Raw genomic sequence first — 23,298 nt, 5'->3', positions numbered from 1 at the left:
GGAAAGGGAATTATAGTTGTAGCAACACTAAGGGCCTCGTCACATAAGAGGCAGAAATGCTTTCAGCCAGAAACCCAGGCTTCTTATGTACCGAGGCCTTAACACGATAGCCGGGTGGAGCTCAGTTCCGGATCATTGGCGCAAGTCAAGTCAACGGGTTTGCCTGCATAGGTCAATCGACCACTATCAAATAAGAACGTGGAAGGAGAGCCACTATATTTGAAGGCACAAGCTACAATATAATTGTATTTTCGTGTTGCCCTATCTCACAAACTATTGTCACAATCTAATCCGCATTCTCGCACTCAGAACAAGATGTAGGAAAGGCCTGAGAAGGAGAGAAGATTATTTTCGCATCTGTTGACACAAAATCAAATAATATAGCTGTTAAGTGTGTACAAGATTTTATGGATCGAAGAAGGATTTTAAATGCAAAATAAAAAAATGGTAGACACCTTCAATTGTTAAATTGGAACTCCTTTCCTTTACCGACCCGACGCAGAAAATTATGATGGGCCCTAACCTATTCTCCTCTAAATAGCCGGCCTTCGGCCGGGATTTAAGACTTCTCCTATAGACAGGTGCAAATTTCAATTTCAATTTATTTTCATAAATGGGAACCTAGCCCATAGGGCCAAGAGCGGTTCCAAAAGCTACAAAACATACACTACTCCAAAAGCTTAAAACTAACAATACATTAAATTTAATAGTCTTAAAATTCATTAACAGGATGTAATTAAAGAAAATATGAAGATCTGTTTAGTAAATCAGCTAATGGGTACTTTACACGAAATGTTTTTTACATATGAGCTGTCACTTTGCACATACATTTTGTATGGGAGAAGTGACAACTCATATGTAAAAAACATACCGTGTAAAGTACCCATAAGCAATATTAAAAATAAGGAACATAAACAATCATAACAAAAATTTGTACTAGTCGAAAAATTATTAATCTTCAAAATCACTCCGATTGAAATATTCAAATAACTTCCTTTTATAACAAATTAAGGAGCCACTGAATGTCTTAAGATCTTGCGGTAAACCATTGAACACACGCGCAACCCGTACCAAAAAGGATTTTTCCAACAAAGGGGTCAAAAGCGGTATATGAATTTGTTTATTCCTCTCCGATCTACTAAAAACAAATAACTCTAAAACAGAATGGGAACAAAATTTTCTTTTAAATTAGATATTTTTGGAGGTCTATATTTCGGGAAGTATACATATCATTCAACAAAATAATACATCGTTGAAATCAGTATAAACATCACTATTTGTGGTAATTTTTTAATAATTTTCTGCGGGGGTTTGCCAACATTTTAAACAAGGCCCTTTGTGGAACTTTAGAGGCCTATATCTCGGGAAGTATACATTTCCGCAACAAAAGGAATACATGTTTGGAACCGGGATAAAAAGCACTATCTGTGGTAATTTTTTTCATAATTTTCTGAGGTGAGTCGGTAAAGGAAAGATAAGCCGTTAAATTTAATCTTTTCCTCCAACTTCTTGTTTATCAAATCAGTTGACTTCTTGCAAGTTTTTGCAAATTGCTGTTCGATAACAATCTGCAAAATTTTTGCTTCGAGAGAGTACTTGCTTGCAAGTATGTACTTTTCACTTGCGAAGTTATCGTACACACCTAATCCCCATGCATGGTAGAACAAGAAAAGGTAGCAGCAATACCCAGCTGACTGAACTGGGTTGTAGTGTTAGCGTCAAATTCCATTCGACATTTTATGTATTTATTTCTATGTTCGATGTATATTAGGGATATATATTTTTGAAGAACAAATTTATTCATCAGAAAAAATACTATTTCCCATAAAGACGGCTTCATATCATTGACATGTAACCTCCTCCAGGTCCGAACGACATGCCGCACACTAAAACACCGCTTATAGAGGCGGTACAATATTTGTTAATATGTGTGGTATTTTGTTAAACTTGAAAAGAATAAAGCCCTAATAAACATGTGCTTTTTTGTTTTCAAAAGCAAATGATTGAAACAGCTTCTCTTTTTTCAATGAATTACCAGCGACCCGAAACATTTTTGCAAGTATTCTACTTTCTGCGAGAAATTATGCATTTAGTGGAATGATATGGAAACATTCAAATTGAAAATCTAACGAGTTTTCATTCATGTTTTCCAAAATATTCAATCAAATGTGAAAAATTATTAGTTTTTTAAATTCCAATAATTTATAGACATTTCCTTGTTTTGTTTACATTTACGTTGACACTAAGGTTTACAAACAAAAACAAATTCCTTTGTGGTTGTTGTTCGAGTTGTATTTGTTGTAGTATTAACTTTACCTTGTATTTGTTCTACCATGGGGATCATGGTAGAACAAATACAAGGTAATACTCGGGAAGTATACATTTCCGCAACAAAAGGAATACATGTTTGGAACCGGGATAAAAAGCACTATCTGTGGTAATTTTTTTCATAATTTTCTGAGGTGAGTCGGTAAAGGAAAGATAAGCCGTTAAATTTAATCTTTTCCTCCAACTTCTTGTTTATCAAATCAGTTGACTTCTTGCAAGTTTTTGCAAATTGCTGTTCGATAACAATCTGCAAAATTTTTGCTTCGAGAGAGTACTTGCTTGCAAGTATGTACTTTTCACTTGCGAAGTTATCGTACACACCTAATCCCCATGCATGGTAGAACAAGAAAAGGTAGCAGCAATACCCAGCTGACTGAACTGGGTTGTAGTGTTAGCGTCAAATTCCATTCGACATTTTATGTATTTATTTCTATGTTCGATGTATATTAGGGATATATATTTTTGAAGAACAAATTTATTCATCAGAAAAAATACTATTTCCCATAAAGACGGCTTCATATCATTGACATGTAACCTCCTCCAGGTCCGAACGACATGCCGCACACTAAAACACCGCTTATAGAGGCGGTACAATATTTGTTAATATGTGTGGTATTTTGTTAAACTTGAAAAGAATAAAGCCCTAATAAACATGTGCTTTTTTGTTTTCAAAAGCAAATGATTGAAACAGCTTCTCTTTTTTCAATGAATTACCAGCGACCCGAAACATTTTTGCAAGTATTCTACTTTCTGCGAGAAATTATGCATTTAGTGGAATGATATGGAAACATTCAAATTGAAAATCTAACGAGTTTTCATTCATGTTTTCCAAAATATTCAATCAAATGTGAAAAATTATTAGTTTTTTAAATTCCAATAATTTATAGACATTTCCTTGTTTTGTTTACATTTACGTTGACACTAAGGTTTACAAACAAAAACAAATTCCTTTGTGGTTGTTGTTCGAGTTGTATTTGTTGTAGTATTAACTTTACCTTGTATTTGTTCTACCATGATCCCCATGGTAGAACAAATACAAGGTAAAGTTAATACTACAACAAATACAACTCGAACAACAACCACAAAGGAATTTGTTTTTGTTTGTAACGTTACTGCCAGTTGTATTTGTAAACAAAACATGGAAATGTCTATAAATTATTGGAATTTAAAAAACTAATAATTTTTCACATTTGGTTGAATATTTTGGAAAACATGAATGAAAATTCGTTACATTTTCAATTTTTATGGTTCCACATCATTCCACTAAATGCATAGAAAGTTGAATTCTTGCAGAAAAGTTTGGGGTCGCTGGAAATTCATAGGAAATGGAGAAGCTGTTACAATGTTTTGTTTTAGAAATCAAAGAAGCACATGTTTATTAGGGCTTTATTTTTTTAAATTTTAACAAAATACCTCACATATTAACAAACGTTGTATCGCCTCTACAAGCGGTGATTTACTGCACGGCTTATCGTTCGAACTTGGAGGAGGTTACATATCATTGATATGAAGAAGTCTTTCTGGGAAATGGTTTTTTCCGAATGATATATTTTTTTTTTCAAAAATATATGTCCCTAATGTACATCGAAATAGAAATAAATGTATAAAATGTCATATGAAATTTGACACTAACACTACAACCCAGTTCAGTCAGCTGGGTATTGCTGCTACCTTTTCTTGTTCTACCATGCCTAATCCCACTACAGATGTTCTAATATGAAAAGTCAAATCCCTTTATAAAAAATTATTTTTGTTGTAATTTCCCCAACAACATAAAGAAAAATTTGACATAACATATTTTACGATACCACAACCTTGGTAATTATGCCATGATATTAGGTGTGTACATGGTACAATAATACAGGTAGCATTATCATGCCAGCTGATGGTAACATAATGTGTCAATTGCATTGAATTGATGTCAAATTTTGACATCTTATGTTGCCAACAATTGTCGATGCGGCTACCTGTGTATTTGTACCATGGGTGTGTACGATAACTTCGCAAGTTAAAAGTACTTGCAAGCACTCAGCAAGTTCTCAGTAATCTCTCTCCACCAATTTTACTCTCTCGTAGCAAAAAATTTGCAGATTGTTATCGAACAGCAATTTGCAAATACTTGCAAGAAGTCAGCTGATTTGATAAACAAGAAGAAGTTGGCGGAAAAGATTAAATAAAATAAATAATAAAATAAAAAAATAGTCACCACAAACTATAAAATAATTTATTTCACTTACATCATGGTAGAATGATAAAAGGTAACCCCGTGCTAACAGCTGATACAAATTTTTTTCATATTTTGAATTTGAAGTACGTTCATTGTCAAACGTATTCTGACAAATATTTGTAGTACACATACACACATACATATATACAAATGTAAATACATCAGTTATTTAAACTGAAATGAAAATTTGATTTGAAAATCAGCTTTTTGGATAACGCCAATTTGAAGAACGTTCGTGCTCGGTCCTCGCTTTGTGCCTATTATTTGGATTTACAAATTCATATTACGAATCGTTGCTGTTGCTCATCAAGCCTCTATTCGGAAGAAATATGAACCTCGCAACATTATTGTCTTTGAGCTGATATGGACAAACAATATTGTATTCACTAGAATCTCACAGTAGCCGCAGTAGCTAGAAAAAAGATTTGATGGATATGAATCTTTTCAACATTATATATGCATTCTGCACATAAGATACATGCAAAGTTCTTGGTTAGATTCATGGTAGATTCCATGGTAGAACAAGAAAAGGTAGCAGCAATACCCAGCTGACTGAACTGGGTTGTAGTGTTAGTGTCAAATTCCATTCGACATTTTATGTATTTATTTCTATGTTCGATGTAAATTAGGGATATATATTTTTGAAGAACAAATTTATTCATCAGAAAAAAAAACTATTTCCCATAAAGACGGCTTCATATCATTGACATGTAACCTCCTCCAGGTCCGAACGACATGCCGCACACTAAAACATCGCTTATAGATGCGGTACAATATTTGTTAATATGTGTGGTATTTTGTTAAACTTGAAAAGAATAAAGCCCTAATAAACATGTGCTTTTTTGTTTTCAAAAGCAAATGATTGAAACATCTTCTCTTTTTTCAATGAATTACCAGCGACCCGAAACATTTTTGCAAGTATTCTACTTTCTGCGAGAAATTATGCATTTAGTGGAATGATATGGAAACATTCAAATTGAAAATCTAACGAGTTTTCATTCATGTTTTCCAAAATATTCAATCAAATGTGAAAAATATTAGTTTTTTAAATTCCAATAATTTATAGACATTTCCTTGTTTTGTTTACATTTACGTTGACACTAAGGTTTACAAACAAAAACAAATTCCTTTGTGGTTGTTGTTCGAGTTGTATTTGTTGTAGTATTAACTTTACCTTGTATTTGTTCTACCATGGGTAGATTCATTGTACCATGGGTTAGATTATTGTCTAAAGGTTTATCTTTATAGAAACTCAACTTTGTTTTGTTTCAATAAAACATTAAAAAAACTATTGATTTAGATTTTTCATTTAATCTTCATATATTTTTAAATTATTGGTCAATATAAAACGGCGGAGCTATCATGAAAATAAATGGAATCTTGTGACCAGCTGCAAGTCATAACAAACATTGCAAAACCTTGTGTACATGTTCTGACCAGTTATAAATTCCGGTTTAAACCGCAAAACTGGATCTTTTTCTCCTGTTCTGGATTATTCCAAATGTTCTGCAAATTGGTCCTATGAACGAGAAACACGGTTTTTAATGATTTCATATTCGAAACAGACATCAACATACATACACAGGCATGGTAAACATCGTAAAGGATATTCCAAAATTAAATCAAGCTTTCTCCAAATGGTGCACAAATATATTTTGTTCTCTTTTTTTAAATGTTTGGATTAACAATTTTTATTGTCGGTATTTCAAAAACAAATAAACAATATTTTGTTTTTGTTATTAAATGTCATATAATCTTTGTTTTGATTTGTATTTGACACGGTAAAGTACAGATATACAGAGTTGCATTTACATACATTTTTGAGATGCGACTACCTTTAATTATTTTACCATGCACTTACATTATCGTTTTTCAAAATTTATTTAATACTTTTTCCCTTTTTTATTTCTATTTATTTTAATAACCAAACGTTTGTTTATGTTTTTGCCAAGAAGTCCGCCATAAAGCAATCGAATTTAAATCAGCTGATCAAACTTGCAAATTCTTACAAGAAAAATTTTCCTTGCAAAAACTTGTAAACAAAACTCTCCAATATTCTTTCACAATTGTCTCCAAATTCTCTCTCTTTTACTTTGCAAGTTTGTTATCGAACAGCATTTTGTAAAAGTTTGTGCAAATTTGCACAAACATTTGGGTTATCGTACAGACCTATTAGCTTTGTTCCCGTACTTAATAGTAAAACTCGTAAAAGAAAGAACTGTAAAAAAAATATTCTCACATAAAAGTTTTTTGAAATAGTTCGGGAACGAAAAAATGAAAAATACGTCAAAAAACTAGAACAAATGCCAAAATCAGCGTATAAGCCAATCAGACGCCGGCAACCACTTTACTATAGCCCTGTTCCTTTACGTTCAAGAATCTTCAAGTTTTACAACTTTTTACTCGAAAAGCGTTCCTTTACTTCAGACACAATACAATTCATATGGGAGCAGTTTTCATGATATTAGGTGTGTACGATAACTTCGCAAGTTAAAAGTACTTGCAAACACTCAGCAAGTTCTCAGTAATCTCCCTCCACCAATTTTACTCTCTCGTAGCAAAAAATTTGCAGATTGTTATCGAACAGCAATTTGCAAATACTTGCAAGAAGTCAGCTGATTTGATAAACAAGAAGAAGTTGGCGGAAAAGATTAAATAAAATAAATAATAAAATAAAAAAATAGTCACCACAAACTATAAAATAATTTATTTCACTTACATTATCGTTTTTCAAAATTTATTTAATACTTTTTCCCTTTTTTATTTCCCCAGCAAAATGTTTGTAGCCAAAGAAGTAGTTAAATCATGAGTGCAAGTGATTCCGGACTACATCTTTTTACGTGAAAGAAGTCATGATTTTTACAAGGGCATGGTGCAGTGAGGATACTGTCTAATTTACTTCTTAAGCACACATTTTGCATTAGTTCTTTGTAGTGAAAAAATCACAACAACATATGATTCAACTACTTCTTTGGCTACAAACAAAGATGTAGTTCGACATCACTTTTATTATTTTTTTTGTATACAAATTACTTTTTATGGATGCAAACATATTGCTGTTATTATAATTAACAAGAAACAAATTAAGTTCATTGTCTTTTTAAGTTTTTTTTAGCAAAATTTTGAAATTTCTAAAATGTGAAAAATTTATGAAATGGATTCAAATCGGACATTGTCAAAATGTGAAGAACGGACTGCCTTTTTCATGACTCTGCGTGGACTGCTTCAAAAAAAGCTATTCAATCACTACTTCACAAGGAACAACTTCAAATAAATTTTGCTGGGTCTATTTATTTTAATAAGGGGTAGTTTACACTATATGTAAATGTCATATGACATGAAATTTTCCATCGTTATATATTCGCTAATATGTGTAATATTGGAGATTTTCCTTACGCCATTTACTCTGTGCGTCCACACCAGCAAAAATATAAAAAACTACGTCTCCACATTGCCTCCGTGGGTAAATATGGAATGTTTTTATTTCGTGTCATAAGACATTGATAGATAGTGTAAACTACCTCTAACCAAACGTTTGTTCATGTTTTTGCCAAGAAGTCCGCCATAAAGCAATCGAATTTAAATCAGCTGATCAAACTTGCAAATTCTTACAAGAAAAATTTTCATTGCAAAAACTTGTAAACAAAACTCTCCAATATTCTTTCACAATTGTCTCCAAATTCTCTCTCTTTTACTTTGCAAGTTTGTTATCGAACAGCATTTTGTAAAAGTTTGTGCAAATTTGCACAAACTTTTGGGTTATCGTACAGACCTATTAGCTTTGTTCCCGTACTTAATAGTAAAACTCGTAAAAGAGAGAACTGTAAAAAAATTATTCTCACATAAAAGTTTTTGGAAATAGTTCGGGAACGAAAAAATGAAAAATACGTCAAAAAACTAGAACAAATGCCAAAATCAGCGTATAAGCCAATCAGACGCCGGCAACCACTTTACTATAGCCCTGTTCCTTTACGTTCAAGAATCTTCAAGTTTTACAACTTTTTACACGAAAAGCGTTCCTTTACTTCAGACACAATACAATTCATATGGGAGCAGTTTTCAACTTTTACTACTTTTGCCGGTTTTACCATTTTCAGAAGTAAAGGAACAGACCATATTTTTTACACGCTCAAATTCTTCGAGTAAAAAGTTTTTAAAGGGAGCGTCATTCAGCGCCATTTTTGTTTAAAGAGAAGTGAACATTTTACAACTTTTTTGTGTACGGGAATTTTCTGCGGGGGTAAAATGTGTAAAAGTGGTAAAAATTGTAAAAATTTTTTAGTTCTGGAACAAAGCTATTGTGGAGTCATGGTAGAATATTTACGGGTAGGCCACAGCTAATAGCTGATTACATTTTTTTCTTATTATGGCCTATTCCGTTAAATGCAGGGTTGTTGTAACAGTGTTTGCGCGTTCGTTCTTCTGCTCTATCTGGCTGTGTTTTCAATTTTTCTTCGTTATAGAGAAAAATTCGTTATAGGGAAGTTCGGATGCCAGCAATCACGATGTTAGATCAGCCAAACTTGTCAAGTTGAAAATAAGAGAATGGCATTTTTTTCACTGTCATAAGTTTGGGTACGACTATTGCTATTTTTGGAACACTTTTCTAGCAATGATATTCTGGAGCCTGGCAAAGGTAATTTTTACTCTATTTGTTTGGTGCTTTTAACCAAGATCTATTTATCAGGTCACGTAAGTAGTACAACAACAACTCTATTTTGGCCGAAAATTCTTCAGTATGTCAAAATGTTTGTTTACGTTTTCATACAAATTTAACACAATAACAAAAAAATTGGCAGATTGAAACCACCTGGTCGTTTTACGCCACCTTATAATTTCATGCTTTTAACACATTCCCCATTATTATATGTCTTCTTTTGAATTAGTTTGGATTTACCGAACAGATTTATAGCGATCCGGTTAACTTAAAGTTAAAAGTGATGATTGAATTTCAAGGAGGAGCTTATTCGCATTAACTTTCAATGTAAAAGATATATTTTTAATGCCTCCAAATTGTTTTATTTTGCGTTTTCAAGTCCATCTGATAGTAAAAGAACACATATAATAATGACCCATAAACATTGAAGTTCTAAATTCCATATGTTATTGTAAAACGGGCTAACTTGCAGATACACCTACCTTTATTATTATACCATGCCATTTGAAGTTTTATGCCATGGCTGCAGGGTTGTATTTTTCAGCGATTTTCATACTTGAAAGTCGACTTTGACGTTTAATTGAGAGTTGAAATCGTGTTTATTTAGTAAATGTAAACGTACTATTACCATCAGCTGGCTTATTTCGTGTGCTTTGGACCTACAGATCCCCTACCCACTTCATAATTTGATAACGGAAAACATTCCAAAGTACATTTCTGGAGAAAGAATGGCTTTAATTCCACCAGTTACAAGACTATCCTCATCCATTATAAGGATTCTGGGATGTAATCCTGGACATATGACATTGCAGGGAACTAATACATATCTTATTGGTACGGGAAAGAGGTAAGTTTGCAAGAAACTACAAATGAATCCAATAAACCTTATCTTTTTTACAGGCGTATTTTAATAGATACTGGTGATCCAGATATTCCTGAATATATTAAGCACCTTAGTGGGGTACTGAAGGAGGAAAAGGCCACAATTGGAACAATATTGCTAACACATTGGCATCATGACCATGTTGGCGGCGTTAAAGATGTTTTGAAAACATGCGCTGATAAAGGTATTAGTTTCTTGGCGATTTTTATGATCATTACTTTCATTTGTGTTTTGTTATTGGTGTCAAAGGGTACATTTTAATCTTACCACAAATACTTATGTGCTTTTATTTCTTCTGTAATTGTTTATACCTTTAAAGTAAATCTTCATAAAGATTGCCAGGTATTTAAATTCCCACGGACGGATGCTGAGGATGTATGTCCTGAAATACCAAGTGATATTAAAGTTGAAAAGTTGCTGGATCAACAAGTTTTCGAAGTGGAGGGAGGTAAAGTAAAAATTCATCACACTCCTGGCCATACCACAGATCACGTGGTATTGACCACCGAAGATGGCACATTGTTTAGTGGTGATTGTATATTGGGTAAGTTCGAGAGAATTAAAACTGAAATTTTACTAATTCATTTAAACCTTAGGTGAAGGCACTGCAGTCTTTGAGGATCTTTATGATTACATGAAGAGTCTGGAGAAGATACTAAACATTAAACCCTCTGTCATATACCCTGGCCATGGTAATATAATTGAAGATCCCTTGGAGAAAATCCAATACTATATCAATCATCGCAATCAACGTGAGCAACAGATTTTCAATTGTTTTGCTGAACGTAAGGATGAAAAAATGCAAGCTATGGATGTGGTAAAAATTGTCTATAAGGAAACGCCGGAACAACTATGGCCTGCTGCAGCCTATAATGTTAGCCACCACTTAACAAAATTGCAAAAAGAAGGAAAGTTACAAATGGTGCCAAATCCCGAAGATGCTGACGATCATTTTTATATCTACCAAAAGTCTAGCAGCTTGTAAATACTTAATTGTGAGGGTAGTTAGTTTCCTAAATAATAAGTTGTAACATTTTATTTCTTGTTTAACAAAAAATTGTGATTAAAGTAGACTAAAGCATATTTGCAGCTTTGTTTTTACTCTTCTGGCTTAAAGGTAATAGTTTCATCTTTGAAATTGTGTACGGCATCAAACCAAATATCGTCGGGGCCTTCTAAAGTCTGATCAAACATTGTGGGGAAAGGTGGGGCTGTGGTGTGTTTACGCAGCGGCAATATTGTATCATAAATATATACTAGACCATTCGTGGAACCGGGTATGGCACTGCCACTAACCCACATAACATTGTATTTTGTGTTGATGCGCCATATACGAAGACCCTTGGCAATGCGCCATCTGTTACCCATGTGACCGGGTAGTTTGGTGCCAGGCCAAACACGGCCCTTTTCACCACCACCACCAATGTTACCGGGACGTCTATGAGTTTTGGTTACACCGTGGGAGGCAGGCATACCCTTAAAGCCATGACGTTTTACAACACCTTGGAAGCCATGATCGACACTGAAAGATTATTTTATTGAAAGTTCTCCAATTATTGTGTTCTTAATACTTACGTTTTTCCTCTGACATCAACATAATCACCCACCCTAAAATGTGTGACATTCAATGGGGTGCCCACGGGTATGGCAGCATTTGGTGTAACCAAAAAACGTACTAAATGTTTTTTGGGCAATAGTCCCGAATCTTTGAATAGACCACAATATTCCTTAGTTAACGTGGAGGGATCACAACTTTCAGCTCCCACCAGTAGACAGCCATAGCTGTTTAACTTTGCCACGCTGGGCACCTGTGTGGGTTTATACAATTCCGGCGGTATGTATTTAATAACATGGTTGTCAACAATTTGCAATAGAGTGGTGCGAATCTTTTCACCATTTTTCAACCACAGAGGATATTGACCAATTTTACGAGCAATTACACCGGTGCGTCTTGAGGCAGATGTCCATGGTTCAGTTTCGATTTTTTCAGTTTTAACCAATTCTTCCCGTTTTGTTTGATCATATGTGGGTACACCTCTAATCAAAGCCGGCGGACCATATTTATCTTGTACTATTTCTTGCACAAACGATTTGTTTTCCGCAGTGACAAGATTATCACGCATCTATTTTGGGGAAGACAAGATAGAAATTTGTCGAGATATAGTTATCTGAAATTGAGATAAATACCTTGCGCTCCTTGCGTAGGAACCATGTTGGATTCCTCAGATGTGGTCTACTCAATTGACCCTTTTCACGTACTTGTGTAACAGCCACTGGAGACAGCCTTTCGATACAAAAGCAAAACGAATTTTGAGGTTAGAAGTCAATATGTCAATATTCCATTCATTTTTAGTTTTTCTTTTTAATAATGAAACTTACCTTAATCTACTTAGATCTAATATTAAAGTTCTAATCATTTTATTGTATTATTAATATAATAAAATAAACAAAATGCAATACTTTTCTATTTTTCAACTTTGCGTAGATTGAGGCTCTTCACGGCACTCGTTTGTTTTCATTCAGTGACAGCAAGACAGCTGTTTCGTTATATTTTTGGTTATGGCAACACCGTTTGTTTATGTTACACAGTAAAATGTGGCAAGGTCGTTTCTAATGACATTTTTTTCTTCCTTTATTTTGGGAATATTAAACAAGTAAAGTTTTAACAAAATAAAATTGTGTTTATTACAAAAGAAATAATCTGCCGAAGCCAAATTTATCCTTATTAACGAAACGGCCGGCTTGGTGTTGCAGTAGACAATAATAAACTGGATAAATTTACGTAAATATATTTTGCAAATTTCCTTTCTCGATGGCTGGCCTGAACAATTATTCAACCTTAATGTAATTCCGCAACAACAATTTAAAGGGAAACAATAGACTAAACGACACTTTTTAAAGGTATGCTACCAATCAAAAACCCATGGAACCCGGTGATGATGTGACTGACCAACAAAGGCCAGAGCGGCCTCGAAATGTTTTTGGTTCGTATGTTGCTGGGGATTTTCTTCCTCAAAGCGGCAATATGCAATATCAAAGACAGCCAGAAATGCAGTAAGTATCCCAAAAATACTGATGCTATTCTAAGACACCAGTTAGTGAATTTTCTTCATTTTCCTCAGATTTCAATTAAGAGAGGATCAATATCAAATATATATGGCCAGTCTTAATTCCGGCCCGGAATCGGGTCTGAAAAATGTCAATTCTGAAAGAGATTTGTCTTTACCAATTGAAAAACACCGGGCTTTGGAAAATTTCTATGACAGCCAAGAAGATGGTAAGCATAGAAAACAAATTGATTTCATTTTCTAGTTGTTCCTTTTTTGTTTATGCGTTGTTTTTGTGTTATCCATTGTTATATACCGCAAACCACCATACCCACCATACGTCCCCCTTGTTTTTAGAATACCCAGAGCAGTACACTGTAACGAACTTGTTAAGTTTTGATGATACGAAAAGTATGTAGCTATCAATTATAGTATTTGTAAGCTATGATGCATGCCTCTATTTATAACTCACAAAAAGGGTTTAATTAATTTTTTGGTTTTTTTATTTTAACTCTCAAGCTAATTTTTTAAAAATGCTAATACTTAATAGCTTTGATAATAGCATTAAAATATCTTTATTCTTTAGAAATATCAATACGCAAATATTTGGGAATTGGTGTTCAATGGGTTAGTTTGGTTACCGAAAACCTGCTTTCACATCCTTTTATAGTGCTAAGGCGCCAATGTCAAGTATACAATGCCTCACAAAGGTAAATAAATATTTTTGAAATTGATGTAAAATGTACCATAATCTATTGTACATATTTCACTTACAGATATCATTTACATCCCTTTGCTTTAATGCCTTCCATAATACATTTACATAGACGTCAGGGTGTAACAACTTTATGGAAAGGTTTGGGTAGTTGTCTACTGGTGCGTGGTATGTCCATGGCAGTAGATGATGTTATATCAAAAGTTACATCATGGCCAAAGTAAGATTTCTTGAATTAAGCAATAGTGGAACATGTTGATAATTTCTTCAATTTACAGAGAAGTAGATAGCCGAACATCATTAAAACGTTTTGGCCAACATGTTATACTCAAATGGTAAGATAATTTGTAAGGTTTTTAAATTTTATTGGAAAAGTAATGCAAATTTTCCTTTTTATAGCATTAGCATTGCTGTTGTAATGCCCTTCTATGCAGCATCATTGGTGGAAAGTGTCCAAAGTGATATTGCAAGTGAGAAACCTGGTCTTTTTGATGTATTCCGTGAGGGTAGTTTGCGTTTGTTGTACTGGAAATCACCACAGAAAGGACGTATGCTACCAGTGTGGTGTTTAATCGGCCCCACTGTCGGTGTGGGAATAACAAAATACCTTTTTGGGTAAGAATTGAAAATGCCGTTGAGGGGGGCTCCAAAATATAAGTCATACAAAAGTTTAGATTTTAGGGAGACTGATAAGACGTTAGGGATGAATATGAGGCATTATTGGACATAACGTATTGCACCTACAAACTTCGTTTGTTCATAAACCCAGAGCGAAATTTTATGTAGAATAAGTCTTCCATTGACTTCAGCTCTTCAAAATGAAGCTTTGTTAGACATTTTCACACTAAGTAGAAACAAGTACAGACTCAACCTCAACAAAAATTAAAGTTGAAAATTTATTGCTATGCCTTCATTTGTTCATAGACGAATGTTGAAATTTTATGTAGAATAATTCTTCCATTAACATCAACTCTCTAAAAAGAATCGTTATTGGATATTTCCACATAAAGCAGTAATTAGCCTCAACAAATTTAAAATTGGGAGATTTTAAGTTAACCCATATCAACTTTATAAATTAAATTTTTTGTTTGTTTCTATTACTTTCTGTTTTTTTTTTTTTTTTTTTTTTTTAAGAGAGTGGATATATACACTTCTTTTGTTCAGTGACCTATAGTAAAATTTAATGAGAAACATTTTCTCCATTAACATAATATCCAAAATAACTCTTATTGTGGGAGTTTTTGACGTAGTTCAGAAACTTTCAACAATAGAACAACTAGAAGTATTCATTCAATATCTTATATTTTGTTCTCTTTTTCAGTCTGGTCATTAAAGGCATTTCATCACGCATTATGCGTCGACGCATACAACAAGCCCAGGAGCGAAGGGGCGCCAAATTTAAAGATGACTCTCTCGAAACACAAAATGTTGAAATCTATTCGAATCTTATATCAATGTTAACAACAGAGGTGATATTTTTCCCATTGGAAACAATACTACATCGTATCCAGTTACAGGGTACCCGCACTATTATTGATAATTTAGATAATGGCTATGCTGTGGTACCCATATTAACCAATTATCAGGGAGCTTTAGATTGCTATCGTACAACAGTGGCAGCAGAAGGTTTCTCGGGACTATATAAGGGTTTCGGTGCCATCATTTTACAATTTGCAGCCCATATTGCTGTTATAAAACTCACCAAATGGATTGTTAATCAAATAACGGAAGTTATATCAAGTCGTCCTCCACAAAAAGTTGTACAATATTATAATTTAGATCGTGGTTTGAATTCTAATTCAACAACGATATCACGTAGTTTGAGTTCCGGAAGTGATGATATAGATAGTGTAGGTAATCGTTCGGTGGATTAATAGAAGTTGAAATTGTATATTAATGGCTATTATGCCTATATAGAAATTTCCTCACTCAATTTAGTATGTTATGAAATATAGGACAATTCTCCTAAGTGTTGGAAAATGTATGTCGTTTTAACTGTGAAGCGATTAATTTCTGTATTGTTTTTTCTATAATTTCCCCCTACATTTCTTTTAAACAAGGAATACGAAAAAAATTCTTGAGTTGTACTGTGATACTTCCGTTACCACACGATGATTATTATATGCCCGAGAACTCGACATGACCCCCTTTTCTTTTTTAATGTATATTTTTTGCCAAATTGTTATTAACAAAATGCTAACAAACGAAAAACAAAACTTATTTATTTTCTGAAAATAAACAACAAAATGTAATAAACAATTATAAGTTTGGATTTTTAATGGATCATAAAAAACATTAAACTTTGACTCCACCTCCAAATAAGTTGAATTGTGGAAGATTTTGGGCCAGTTCGAATATGTTTAAAAATAGACTAAACCCTAAAAATTATGTTATTTCTTAAATACAACCCTGTCACTTTTTAATAAATATATTTTGTAGGTCCACAGACTTCTTTTTCTTGGTCACCCAAGCAGAATTCGATGCAAAATATTTATTTATTTTAATTATTGTTGGTAATTTCAAAGTCCGAAGACCACATATAAGAAATATGTCCTCCTTTTGTAGAAATATTTCTCCTTTCCCCACAATTTCTTACCGCAATGAAAAGATTGGCTGCATTTTCCTCTAAATAATATTTATTATTTATAAAAATATATTTTACATGTTTTCATTTGTATACTTATCTAAGAAATTTTTATTAGTAAAACCTAAAGAAACAAACATTACTATCTACTTTCGGCCCTTTCCTTTACCTTTACCCTTTTGTCTCTTATCCTTGGCCTTCAAAGCACGCTTATCCTTCTTCTCGCGGGGATCTACAACCTTATAACGACCCTTAACACCAGCTGGACGTTTAGCCCGACGACCGGTTTGATGTTTCTTGGCCACAACATAGGTAACCTCCTTCTTCTTTTCTTGGGCCTTTTTGTAGATTTTCTTAAGTTGTCTAACCTTTTCTTGATTTGTAGCATCCGGACTGTCCATAATTTTCTCAGCCATTTTCTTGGCCTTAGCCAAACGTTTAACGGCACGTCTACGTTTACGGGCCTTGGCCTCCATAACCTTTTTGATGGGCCGTACATTGAGTTCTTGCACCTTACGTTGATATTCTTCTTGCAATTCTTTAGGCACCGGCGTGGGTTTGGTCATATGGACTTGTTCATCTTGTACAAACCAAGAGGGTAGATTATCATCGTTGAATGCATAACGATTCCAGGCACCATCAATTAAATCTCTTCTCGTTTTCTTGCCCTTGATCATCATGGCTCCCAAGGCCAATTCTTCTTCACTGAGACGTATTTTCTTGGCCTTGGGCTCTTTGGACATATCGCCAGCGACTTTTTCTTCATCCTCGGTATCAACTTCTTCCTCGGAATCACTTGATGATTCTGAGGAGGAAGATTCTTCTTTTGCTTCGGCATGTCGTGCCCTGCGTTTGGCTTTTTTACCCAACAACAAATTGGAGTCACCAGTTTCTTGTGATTCTCCTAGGACCGTAACACCCTTATTTTTATATTCTGTAGCCAGGCGATCCAAGTCGAAATCTTCATCATCATCATCGTCATTAAGATTTTGTAGATTTTCTTTTTCATACCACAACTGTACTCTTTGTTGGCGTTTGGTATCCTTGTCACGGAAATCACTTGATTTGATGAGAGGATGTTCGGCTTTCTTCTTTTTCTTTTTATTCACCGCCTTATTAGATTCTTCATGGGTTTCTTCATCACTAAGACCCAATCCCTCCTTTTCCATATCTTCATCACTTTCTTCATCTTCAGAAACTTCGGGTTCAGAGTCATTTTCATAGTTACCATCATCATCCAAACGTTTGTCATCTTTGTCGTATTTTTTATACTTTGGCAACTTGGGCATATCCCCCACTTCACCTTCTACCTCAAAATCTGGTACCACATCCAACATTTGATCAAGCTCTTCTTGGGTTTTCACCTCTTTCAAATCAAAAATCTCCTGATCGGCCTCTTCCTTGGGACCATCATCACCTTTGATAACCATTTTCAAATTCATTTTCTCTTGGAGCTTGGCCTTTGCCTTCAGGGTCTTTTTCTTTTTACGTTTCAAATCCTTCTCCTCTTCTTCGGCCAATTCATGGATTTGTTTTTGCAACTCCTCATCTTCCATATCTTCAATTTCTTCTTGCGTTAGAGGTTTTGTAATGGGAGCTTCCTCTTCTTCCTCGATAACTTCTGTTTCTCCTTCCTTAAAGAGCTCCTCTTTAATGGCCTTCCACCAGGCCAAAAGACCTTTAATGTCTTTGCGCCCCAACACCTTAATGTCCTTACAACATTCTAAAATTTCCGCAGTGGTCTTTGGATGTTCTGCTATCCGCTTATCATCTATGGTAATGGAGCCAATACCCTGTAAGGCAGCCAAACCATTTTCACTCTTCATAAATTCTGTGGCTGGCAAATCATTTCTCAAAGCAATATCACTTTCTGTATAACCTTCAGCTTTGATGCGTTTTTGTTTTTCAGGATGCAATAGGCTGACCTTTTTGCCTCCCTCCAAATCAAGTTCCTCGAAAACATATTTGGGATCCAAAAGTTTTGGATCAATGCGATCGGGGGCCAAGTAACCTTGGCATACAACGAAAATTTCAGCGGACTCCTTACGCGAAGCACTGGGTTTGGTGGCGTGTACCTTTTTGAATAACTGCTTAAGGACCCAAAGCAGGGCATTGTAATCTTTCGATCTGAAAACTTTGGTAACAAACCAACCGCCACCACGCAAAAACTCTGTGGCCAATTTCAAAGACATTAATGTCAAACAGATTTGTTGATAGGCATCGTGTAACCAATTACGACCCACGTTGGGCGCACCATCGTGCAACACCACATCGGCCTTCCATGACTGCAACTCCTTTGTTAAAGATTGACGACATTTTTCTGTGGTAATATCTTCAACTAAACTGATGCAGCCGGGTATGGCACGTATGGGAAACAAATCTACACCAATAACAATACTCGATACAGGCATGTTGTGTTTGGCAACCTGCATCCAACCACCAGGAGCAGCACACAAATCGATACATACTTGAGATTGCTGGAGGAAGCCGAATTTACGATTTAGTTGTATCAATTTGAAGGCAGCACGTGAACGATAACCTGTAAATAAAGGAGGTGGGAATTATTTAAAATTGCTTGCGCCGATGTAACTCTGCGAGGAACTTACCTGTTTCTTTGGCCAACTGATAAAACTTATCTTTACGGGCTTTTCCAACTTTGGTCTTTTTACCCATGGTGTTTGTTTATATTAAGAAATGTTCCACGAATGTTTTTCCCTTCTTTTTATGTAGAATTTTAACTTAAATCCCAAAAGAACGAACGAATGTTGCACGTGTTTTTTCCGAAATATACGTTGTTGTCAAACTCAGACGTCACAACAATTAGAAAAAACAACGGAGTTGCCACTTTATTCTGTTTAATTGTAGTCTGTATTTTAAAGAACGGTTCACAGGGTAAAATATGTCAGATGAAATGAAGTAAATGTTGACTTAGAGCTGGCAAACTATCGATATTCCCAACATTGGATATTTTCGATATTTCATTTCAAGAATTCGATAGCAATCGATATTATCGTTAATTTGCCATCACCATTAATTTGGAAATAAGAATGGCGGAAATGTTTATACTTTTGTTGACATTTTGCAAAAGTTCTTCACAGAAATATAAAGAGGAAAAAACAATTGCTTTTATTTAATAAAAATACACAAAATTCAATTTACTTTTCCGAAAAATTTGTACGTGTGACTACGGACATACTTGCTCACATCTATAAAACCAAAAAGCCGCATAATTTCTATTAATTTCAATAGATTTTAGGTTAGGATTTTTTAATCCGATAATATCGATAGACAAAACTATCTATCGGTATTGATTTCAAAAATCGATATTATCGATAGTTCCATCGATTTTTTTGCCAGCTCTAGGATGACTTCCGTAAAACGTATTTACACTTGCACTAAAACATTTGTTTTGGGATTTTACGGAATTTATTTGATAGATATTGTATGAAATTGACAACTTAAATCATGCATTTTTATAAAACATGTTAATGCGTTAAACGCCAGTTGCTTTGTTGTCTTTGTTCTTATGGGCCAAATACATACCGATCGTTGTGTGACGTGATGCGCGTTGAAAACAACAACCACATGGAAAATGTGTAAGTGATGCCAAGTTTGTTCTTGAAGTTTTCATGTGGTTGTTGTAACGCAACGCTCAACGTATTTGGCCCTTTAGAAGAGAATGAAAAAACGCTCGGGGAATTTTGGTAAATTAATGCAGTTGACTGTTTTCATGAATTTTGAACGGTTTACTACCTAAGGACCAGAACCGAACCAGAGAAAAAAAGCAAAAACAATTCTAGTAAGTTGTTTGAGATCTTATGGTACGTTTATATATAATCGGATTTAACAAACCCACTGTTGAGTTTTGTAGAAAACTATTTTTCTGTGTAAATGGCCCCCTGGTGTCCTGGTATTCAGCAATGCATGAGGCCATTGTGCGATTAGGGTCTATATTTAAAGATAAGAAAACGGTCGGCCATAAATTGTGTATTTGTATTATGCTGGTTTACATTTACGAAATCCACTCGATTTCAACTGTCAACTCCATTGGTTACACGTCAAATGAAATCCAATGGATTTCAGATGTGATTTCATTCGACGTTTGAGCAATTTAATTGACAGTTGAAATCGAGTGGATTTCGTATATGTAAACCAAGCATTAGCCACGAAGTAAAGCTGGAAACACATACAACGTTTGGGTAAAGTTTTGTGTCGTTTTGGCCGTTTTTACACTGTTGGGCATGATGCCGAAAAATTCAAATTCATTTGAAATATATGCCGGCAAACAGATAAACGCTGGACTTTGGTACCGTCGTCGCCATGGTACAATCATTACAAGGTAGGACACAGCAAACATCTGATTACAATTTTTTCTTGTGGTCCTCCTATTGTGTCAAAACCTTTTTGACAAAGTTGACAAACGAAAAAATAAATTTATTTAAAATCAAATTTGATATACACACATAAATAAAATTAGAAGACATACATACATATTTGAAAACAGAAATGACTTCAACATTGTCGAGGGACACTTTCGTTAAGCAATTTGGCCAGATGAGTGGAAATGCCGTGGCTATTTGTTGTGATTGCATCATGCCGATGTCCAACTTTGTGTCTGTTCGTACTTAATGCGTATTTCGTACCTTTGCTGCAACAAGATGGTGATCCGAGTCCATGTTTGCTCCACAGAACGACGAATGTCGAGGTGCTTAAATCTGGAACTGCCAGATTTTCAGCTGCGAAGTCTACGTTCTACGAGCTCCTAAAATGTGTATTTGGTCTTTTCGTCATTGTCCCTGTGGGTGCATGAGCACAAATAAAACTGATGCTGAAAAATGTTATGAACCGCCTAATGCGGTGCCATGGTGGGGTTCCAACTCGCTCAGTCGGGGCAACAACGTTCAGGGGGTTCTTAACCCTGCCACCATCGGCCCTAGGGGTCAAACAATAAGAGAGGGGGAGAACATATACCTAAACAAAATAAAACGACACATACACACTATGCGACTATGACAAGGGAACTTGGTGTATTCGTTCCCACACTTAGCCCACCCTACCTTGACCCTTTCGTCCTAATAACATGAAATTTTAAAGGGCCCCAAAAGCCGCACACACTTACCGAATAGTAACTTACACTCTAAGTAACTCCCTCACAAAGAAACACTCAACTATTCATTATAATGACAAAAATCAAACATTGAATGAATTTATTATATTTGCAAACAATTAGATATTTAACAAAGTCGATATTTTGAATTTCTAACACCTGAAGCTTCCATTGTGAGCAAATCGCTCAGGCTACCAATTAATACAAGTAGGTTTGCCTTGCCAATCTGGCCACTTTAAAGACTATTACCTCCCTAATAGAGCTCTGTTAAGGGTATCATGGACGTTACCATATGTCCATACGCAAGAAGAATCACAATTACTCCTACTGTATTACGCTGTAACCCTACGCTCACATAAATTAATGGGCGTTAGAAACCCTAACAAAAAATTTAATCTTAAACATAACTCTACACACTACGGACAATCACACTTAATTTAAGCCTAATTATTTTAAACATTAGTTAATTCATTTTTTTTTTTTTTTTTTAATTTAAGTTATGGTGTTTCATTTAAAAATTAACTTATCATCAGGACAGAAGTATTTAATCTATCTTTCTTTCATTTATTTTCAGGCAGTGCTCATGATAAAACGCGCGCATTCGCTATCCAATAATCAAATGGAAATCAGATAATACGCCAAGTGGGCTCGAATTGCTACTTAGATTCGGTAAGCATAAATTTTCACATTAGTTACCTGGAGGAGCCAATACTTATGCCATTTATTTTGTTGTTATTCTTTCAGATAATGATGCCTTTTGTCAGTTTGGGTCCTTAAAGGCGTATGAACGGCCGTCCGATACGGAGAAATCTCTCGTCCACCAAATCGTCACTCAAATTTTGGGATTCGTTCATAAACATATTCCTGACCTCCTCCACACAACCACTTTGGAGGGGTCAGAATTCTCGTTGAAGTTGTCGTTCGTATGTTTGGCGTTAGCTTTGATAAAAAGAAAGCATTGTAACACCAAACAAACCTTAACATATACAACAAAACAACTTACATCTTTTTGTATACACACCAACATGAATAAAAAACAATTTAATAAAAATACAAAGGAAATTTTTCTTCAACTATTTAATGTTTATGATGATGATGTTTATTATAATGTTTAGCTCCTCTTGATTTAATAGACTTGTTTGGTAGCAACTAGAATAGAGTTATTTAACACCAAAAACTTAAATGGCGAGTTTTCCCTCCGTTACCCCTTATATACGGCAGCCATCATTCAAAATTTTCCCTCATTTTTCGCAAAATTTATTGACATTTACTTATTTTCCTTTCTCGTCCCTTCCACCCTATTATTGCTAACGCACCGTGGCTTACATTACGTGATACGCTCCCACTAACTGCACCCTTATATGGCAACACTACTCTTAACCCAACTAAACTGACCGCTCAACCTACCCGGTTCATTTTTTCTTTTGCCGGTAGCTTTGAACATCTTGTCGTTGGGACGCTGTTAGTAGGTAAGAAATAAAAAAAAACAATTTTTTGGAGCCACACGCAACAAAAACTTAGCTTCTGTACGAACTGTAGCAAGTCTTTCAATCACTGGGAAGCTGGAATACGGTGTGTCACCTTTAGGTGTTGTTGTTACACCTTTCCAAATCCATCTTATTTCCTGTATCTGACATGTATTTTTCAAGTGCAGCTGCCAGTGCGTAAATTGCACTTCTATAAATATTCGGAACATTACAGGTGCAGATTCGCAGTTTATGATACATAAAACGTTTGGGGGAGTCTGCAA

General features: G+C 34.8%; 4 protein-coding genes and 1 long non-coding RNA gene across 8 annotated transcripts in view; 2 read left to right on the top strand and 3 right to left on the bottom strand.

Moving 5' to 3' along the window:
• The window catches only part of LOC141399889 (beta-lactamase-like protein 2 homolog), a 32,012-nt gene extending 20,834 nt beyond the window's left edge, over positions 1-11,178 (top strand). The window contains exons 2-5 of one of the 3 annotated variants that reach the window (XM_073979242.1): positions 9,878-10,059; positions 10,113-10,279; positions 10,415-10,639; positions 10,692-11,178. In XM_073979242.1, coding sequence (XP_073835343.1) covers positions 9,941-10,059; positions 10,113-10,279; positions 10,415-10,639; positions 10,692-11,080 — 900 coding nt within the window. In that variant the 5' untranslated portion in view covers positions 9,878-9,940 and the 3' untranslated portion in view covers positions 11,081-11,178. Of the gene's footprint in view, positions 1-9,856; positions 10,060-10,112; positions 10,280-10,414; positions 10,640-10,691 lie in introns of those variants that run through there. The other 2 variants (XM_073979241.1, XM_073979240.1) reach the window with 2 other exon arrangements.
• Positions 11,101-12,612, bottom strand: mRpL3 (mitochondrial ribosomal protein L3). The gene is made up of 4 exons (XM_073979239.1): positions 12,475-12,612; positions 12,283-12,379; positions 11,671-12,218; positions 11,101-11,617 (listed from the first exon to the last, which is right to left on the bottom strand). The coding sequence occupies exons 1-4, from the start codon at positions 12,510-12,512 to the stop codon at positions 11,194-11,196; spliced, it is 1,107 nt and encodes a 368-aa protein (XP_073835340.1). The 5' UTR covers positions 12,513-12,612; the 3' UTR covers positions 11,101-11,193.
• Positions 12,613-12,800: 188 nt separating this feature from the next.
• On the top strand, positions 12,801-16,119 carry Slc25A46a (Solute carrier family 25 member 46a). 2 transcript variants are annotated; one of them, XM_073979235.1, is made up of 9 exons: positions 12,801-12,939; positions 12,997-13,149; positions 13,218-13,372; positions 13,500-13,553; positions 13,729-13,852; positions 13,919-14,077; positions 14,136-14,192; positions 14,257-14,472; positions 15,179-16,119. In XM_073979235.1, exons 1-9 carry the CDS (start codon positions 12,908-12,910, stop codon positions 15,729-15,731), a joined length of 1,503 nt encoding a protein of 500 aa, XP_073835336.1. In that variant the 5' UTR covers positions 12,801-12,907; the 3' UTR covers positions 15,732-16,119. The 2 variants fall into 2 exon arrangements, with proteins under 2 accessions (XP_073835336.1, XP_073835337.1); XM_073979236.1 differs by lacking the exon at positions 13,500-13,553.
• Positions 16,120-16,475: 356 nt separating this feature from the next.
• LOC141397375 (pre-rRNA 2'-O-ribose RNA methyltransferase FTSJ3) lies at positions 16,476-19,263 on the bottom strand. The gene is made up of 2 exons (XM_073973525.1): positions 19,048-19,263; positions 16,476-18,980 (listed from the first exon to the last, which is right to left on the bottom strand). The coding sequence occupies exons 1-2, from the start codon at positions 19,112-19,114 to the stop codon at positions 16,588-16,590; spliced, it is 2,460 nt and encodes an 819-aa protein (XP_073829626.1). The 5' UTR covers positions 19,115-19,263; the 3' UTR covers positions 16,476-16,587.
• Positions 19,264-21,612: 2,349 nt separating this feature from the next.
• LOC141397861 (uncharacterized) lies at positions 21,613-22,993 on the bottom strand. The gene is made up of 2 exons (XR_012411540.1): positions 22,552-22,993; positions 21,613-22,487 (listed from the first exon to the last, which is right to left on the bottom strand). It is a non-coding gene; the product is annotated as an uncharacterized lncRNA (long non-coding RNA).
• Between the last annotated feature and the right edge of the window lie 305 nt (positions 22,994-23,298).

Source organism: Musca autumnalis, unplaced genomic scaffold, assembly GCF_047663935.1.
Source record: "Musca autumnalis isolate F117 unplaced genomic scaffold, ASM4766393v1 scaffold_3, whole genome shotgun sequence".
In the NCBI taxonomy this organism is placed as follows: domain Eukaryota; kingdom Metazoa; phylum Arthropoda; class Insecta; order Diptera; family Muscidae; genus Musca; species Musca autumnalis.
The sequence above is the reverse complement of the archived record's forward strand: the minus strand, read 5'-3'. Positions and strand labels throughout refer to the sequence as shown.

Bases quoted from the DNA above. Each gene is read 5' to 3' on its own strand.
- mRpL3 (XM_073979239.1), bottom strand. From the start codon at position 12,512: ATGATTAGAACTTTAATATTAGATCTAAGTAGATTAAG. The intron at 12,380-12,474 runs GTAAGTTTCATT...TTGTATCGAAAG, and splicing joins TTAGATCTAAGTAGATTAAG to GCTGTCTCCAGTGGCTGTTA. The intron at 12,219-12,282 runs GTATTTATCTCA...TCCCCAAAATAG, and splicing joins TCCTACGCAAGGAGCGCAAG to ATGCGTGATAATCTTGTCAC.
- Slc25A46a (XM_073979235.1), top strand. From the start codon at position 12,908: ATGGCTGGCCTGAACAATTATTCAACCTTAAT. The intron at 12,940-12,996 runs GTAATTCCGCAA...CACTTTTTAAAG, and splicing joins AACAATTATTCAACCTTAAT to GTATGCTACCAATCAAAAAC. The intron at 14,078-14,135 runs GTAAGATTTCTT...TTCAATTTACAG, and splicing joins AAAGTTACATCATGGCCAAA to AGAAGTAGATAGCCGAACAT.
- LOC141397375 (XM_073973525.1), bottom strand. From the start codon at position 19,114: ATGGGTAAAAAGACCAAAGTTGGAAAAGCCCGTAAAGATAAGTTTTAT. The intron at 18,981-19,047 runs GTAAGTTCCTCG...CTTTATTTACAG, and splicing joins TCAGTTGGCCAAAGAAACAG to GTTATCGTTCACGTGCTGCC.